This window comes from Centroberyx gerrardi, chromosome 8 (genome assembly GCF_048128805.1).
Source record: "Centroberyx gerrardi isolate f3 chromosome 8, fCenGer3.hap1.cur.20231027, whole genome shotgun sequence".
Classification (NCBI taxonomy): Eukaryota; Metazoa; Chordata; class Actinopteri; order Beryciformes; family Berycidae; genus Centroberyx; species Centroberyx gerrardi.
The window spans coordinates 30,550,122-30,555,397 of record NC_136004.1 but is presented as its reverse complement, the minus strand read 5'-3'; the positions used below and the strand labels follow the sequence as shown (position 1 = coordinate 30,555,397).

General features: G+C 43.7%; 1 protein-coding gene across 1 annotated transcript; it reads left to right on the top strand.

Moving 5' to 3' along the window:
• The first annotated feature begins 1,525 nt into the window (after positions 1-1,525).
• Positions 1,526-4,629, top strand: prdm8b (PR domain containing 8b). Its single transcript, XM_071923852.2, has 3 exons — positions 1,526-1,744; positions 2,676-2,907; positions 3,371-4,629. The coding sequence occupies exons 1-3, from the start codon at positions 1,526-1,528 to the stop codon at positions 4,627-4,629; spliced, it is 1,710 nt and encodes a 569-aa protein (XP_071779953.1).
• The last annotated feature ends 647 nt before the right edge of the window (positions 4,630-5,276 follow it).

Sequence of the window (5,276 nt, the reverse complement as noted above, 5' to 3'; positions counted from 1 at the left end):
GAGAGAGAGAGAGAGTCTAAACACACATTCAGAGGTTAGAAAGGGAAAAAAGAAATAATTAACTGGTCGTGCTGCCTTAATTACAGTCTCAGAGGGGAAAGTGGTGGATTATGGTAATGAGGCGACATACGCTGCCGCTTGTAGAAAGGAGAGAAAGGTTGGCTGACATGAAATCACTGACTTTGACAGTCCACTTGAAACCCATTGGACATGCTCTCTCCATCTGACACGGCCCTCACCGGCTCCCACTCAGCTCTTTATTTCTGACTTTATTTCTATTTTCACAAGGACCGGAGCAGAAATAACCTGCAGTAATCCTATAATACAGATATTATACAAATATCACACCAAACCTGTAAATCCCTATAGGAATATTATAGGAATATTAGGCTATATTGACACCATAGCAGTAAAAAAAAAAAAAATACCACGAAGTAGCCGACGATAACGTCACTGTAAACTCACTATTTAGTACCACAGACACTTTAAATTGCTATAGGAATATTATAGGAATATTATATGAATATTATAGGGATTTTTCGTTTGGGAGGCCAGGCGAATCAAAACAAATACTTGAATATTGGCTTTATACAGGGTGGGAGGAGAACATGGAGGCCTAACAATGATGATAATAATAATAACAATATTAATAATAATAACAATAATAATCATAATGTAGCTAAATAGAGTAGTACAGGTCTATCGTAATTAACGCCAAATAAATCTCCCAAAAAATATATATATATATATTTTGTATAATTGGTCGAAATTGACGTTGTGTGTTGATCCTGATAATATCCTCGTTATCAAGTATGTAATAGATCAAGCTAATTGTAACCTGTTAGCCTAAGATATAACATTAATAACAACAATAATAATAATAATAATAATAATAGGCTTAATAATAGGCCTAATATTATTAATAATAATATCAATAATTATAATAAAAGCGATGTTGTGCATTATTATTATGGCGTTCAAATATGATTTTAACTTTTTTTTTTTTACTCTTACATAATTGATTAAATTAGGCAACCATAGCATCAATATGCTGAAGGTGATGCCATCATGAACTTATTATGGGGTTTGAATTAATTAGAAAGCCTGGCCAAAAAAAAAAAAAAAAAAAAAAAAAAGAAGGGCCCCCAAACGACGCCCTTGACAGCTGGTTTAGCCAATCTGTCTAGGAAGAGATTTATTTCCCATCAACACCCGGGACAGTGGAGGGTAAACCCTCCGAACAACCAGGTTACCCAGATTTTATTTTTATTTATTTGCGGAATAGAGTTTATCTCCTTTTTATGATGACAGAAATCTGTAGGAAATAAATTCAGAGGATAAATCGGATTCAAAAGGCATAAATGAATGCTTTGATGAAATAGAATTGATTTGTATTTATGTGAATGTTTGTTTTCCTCATAGCTAATAATCACCGACTGGAGCTCATATATAGGCTACTGCAGTTCATCCTCTTTTTTATTTACTGACCCTGTATCTGTTCTTCTCTGTCTGTCTGCAGTCAGTCATGGAGGAGTCCAGCTCTCAGAAGTTGGTTTGGGACGGGGACGCCAAAGCGGTCCAGCAGTGTCTGACGGATATTTTTACCAGCGTCTACACAACATGTGACATCCCAGAAAACGCCATTTTCGGCCCGTGTGTGTTGAGCCACACGTCGCTGTACGACAGCATCGCCTTCATCGCCCTGAAATCCACCGACAAGCGGACAGCGCCTTATATATTCAGGGTGAGTGTTGTTGTTTTTTTTTACTTATCTATTTTTTCTTAATACAGATCCTATAGTAGGCTATTTTTTTCCAAATGTTCTATATTTTTTGATACAGACAACAGTCATTTTTCTAATTGTCTGTTTTTCTAATGCACACCCAGTATTGTTTTTCTTTTCTTATTACAGACCATCGTAATTTTTCCAGTTTTCTACTTATTTTTCCTAATAAAGATCCTAGTGATTTTCATTAGCATTTTTTCTTAATGCAAATATTAGCTACAAGTATTTTTCAGTTAAACTCTACACAGGCCGACCAAAAATCCCAATTTATTGCCTGCTATTCCCTTTAAAATGCAGGTAATTATTGCAAAGGCCTGTTTCTACTCAAGCATGGAATCCATATATCCATATATTAAAAAAAAAAAATTATTTGGGCCTACACAGGCAGCCATAAGACAAATTCCCCATGTTCTTAGATGTTTTCAGTTTGACTGACCTACAGACATAAAGCATAAGGTTATAGCCTTTAGACTGCAACACTGTCCCTCTGAACAAGTCATTTAATCCTGTTTTGAGTTTTAAAATCTTGTTTTTCCTAAAACAAATGAAAAAATATGATATTGTCATTTGTTTCCAATGCAAATCAACAAAAGGTTTCTTGAATCAAGCTTAATTTTCTTGATACTAGTGGAGTGATTTGCCTCATGCTGCCTGTTTCAACATACTGAGACTTGTTTCAAGACAAAAAAATGAAACAACTGAAAACTGCAGAACACTGGCAGAATTTTTAGTTGTTTTAAGAAAAATAAGATTTGAAGGCTGAATATGAGCCTGAATGACATTTTTTGCAGTGTGCATGACAATATGAATGAGGCAGCACCATATTTCTGCTGCCTGTGATCTAACGGCATGTGTGTGTGTTGTGTGTGTGTGTGTGTGTGCTGCACAGGTGGACACTTCAGCAGCCAACAGCACCTCAGAGGGCTTGATGTGGCTGCGGCTGGTCCAGTCGGCCCGGGACAAGGAGGAGCAGAACCTGGAGGCCTACGTGAAGAACGGCCAGCTCTTCTACCGCTCGCTCCGCAGGATCGAGAAGGACGAGGAGCTGCTGGTCTGGTACGGCAAGGACCTGATCGACCTGCTGCTGCTCAGCTCCAGCAGAGCGCCGGCCAAAAGCAAGGGTGAGGAAACCAATCCCGACCGGAACGTGCAATATTAGCCGGGCAGGAGGCTTCGTCGTAGCCCAGTCAACTCCTTTTGGCCTCCAAAATAATCAAATCATCATTACACCGTGGCTTTTTTTTTTTCAGTTCACAATCACATTAATTTTGCCGCTGCAGCCTCTTTGGAATTACATGCTCATACTGGAATTATTGAGTTTTCATCATTGGTAAATTTAGGATGTAATCTCCTGCTGCATTGCATATTTATATATTAATATAATCACGCTCAAAGCACAAATTTGCACTGAGACATTGTTTTTTGGGCAATCCCTGAAAATATCTGAATTTGAATTCAGTGCGCAATACAAAGCCAACAATCCTTGCATGATTATTAAACACCACACTGCAGTAGGATTGTTTTTTCTGAGATTGTGCAGATTTTCCTGGTGACTGAACTCATTTTTGTCCCTCCCCTCCCCAGGTTCGTCCCCCCACTCGTGTCCCGACTGCAGCCAGCGGTTCCAGTTTGAGTTCCCGTTCCTGGCCCATCTTCGGTTCCGCTGCACCAAGAGACTGCAGAGCATCACGGGGGCCGACGAGGAGCCCGGCAAGGAGAGCGGCACCGAGCGTTCGAACGCGACCCCGACCCGGTCCAGCCCCAAGCTGGGCCGCTCCGAGGGCTTTGTCGCCCCGCAGGACAGCAGCAAACCCTCCACGGACTTTCACAACCTGGCCAGGGATCTAGAGAACAACCGGACCAGTCCGCCCAGCGACAAGGAGGCCGAGATCCGCAGCGAGAGTTCGGGCAAGAGGAAGTTCTCAGAAATGGAGGACAGGGAGTGCCGAGCGCCCGGCCTTCCCCAGTCCAAGTCGAAAGATGAGCTAGCCACTTCGGCGCAGAACTACCGAGGAGCGTACGGTCTGGAGGAGAACCACAGGGCTTTCTCCCCGCCGGGCCCCACAGAACACGTCGAGGCCAAGCGCAGCGCCTTCACCGAGGTCAAGAAGTCAGCGCAGAGCCTCAAGCAGCACGGCGGCACCAAAAACCTGCAGAGCTCCAACTCTGAAAACAAGGACGGCGGGCGTCCCAGCAGCAATCCTTCGGAGAAGCACCTGAACATCAGGCAGGTGCTGTCGGAGACCCAGCCGCCGCAGACCTCGCCCATGGGGAGCGCCTTCACCTCCGTGGGCCAGCAGGGCGGCGGGAGCGGAGAGAGGAAGAGCGCCTTCAGCCAGCCGTCGCGCTCCTCCTTCTCCCAGATCTCGCCGCTGGTGATGCCGCCCAAGCTGCTGGACTGCCACCCAGCGGTGGGCGACACCATCTCCTCCAGCAGACTGTACCAGGCCGACCACCTGGCCGCCAAGCTGCAGGGGGCCGAGCTGGGCGCCAACTGCCCCGTGCCGGGCGGCATGGCCAAGCAGAGCCCCTTCGTCTACGCCACCGCCTTCTGGCCCAAGAGCTCTGGACCTATCCAGCTCCAGATGCCGTCGGCGCTCACCCTCCTCCCGCCCTCCTTCACCTCCCTCTGTCTGCCGGCGCAGAACTGGTGCGCCAAGTGCAACGCCTCCTTCCGCATGACCTCGGACTTGGTTTACCACATGCGATCCCACCACAAAAAGGAGTACGCCATGGAGCCCCTGGTGAAGCGGCGGCGCGAGGAGAAACTCAAGTGCCCCATTTGCAACGAGTCATTCCGGGAGCGGCATCACCTGTCGCGTCACATGACCTCCCATAACTGACTTCTAAAGACCAACAGGGAGGGACTTTTTACCAGGGAGGGACTTTGAAGCCGTCCGGCTCAGATGTGGATATAACCGCTCCGACTGGAGATGGGTCACTTAAAAAAACAAAACACCCTGTGCACTTGTTTTCACTTTCACCATCATGGACGATGCTCTTGTATTTCCTTTTTGGTCTGTTACTTTTTCTCCCCTATACAAAATGTCATGTTTTGGGTGTATGCAAATGCGTTTTGACTTCAAAAATTGAATCTATTTATGAAGCACTTAAAGTTTGAAAATAAGGGAAGATTTAAATATGTGTAAATGTACAGTAAGTTGTATTTTATATCATATAAATGCAAATATAGAGAAGAAATACAAATGTAGTCACACTTCATGGTTTACAACGCAGCAAGTTTTTCATGTCTACAATGAATATGGACACAAATTGGGAATATTATGTCAGACTATATTTCAGAGTGCATGTAATATTAAATAATATTGATTTAAGATGCAGTCTATACATTACAATGTAAATAACTTGTTTTATTTGAAATACAAAGTGTAATATTTTGTGTCAGTGGGGAATAGTTTCAGTGTTTCTTCCTTTTGCGGAAATTTACTACTTGATAGTTTATCTAATCATGTTGAATGCATTGACAATA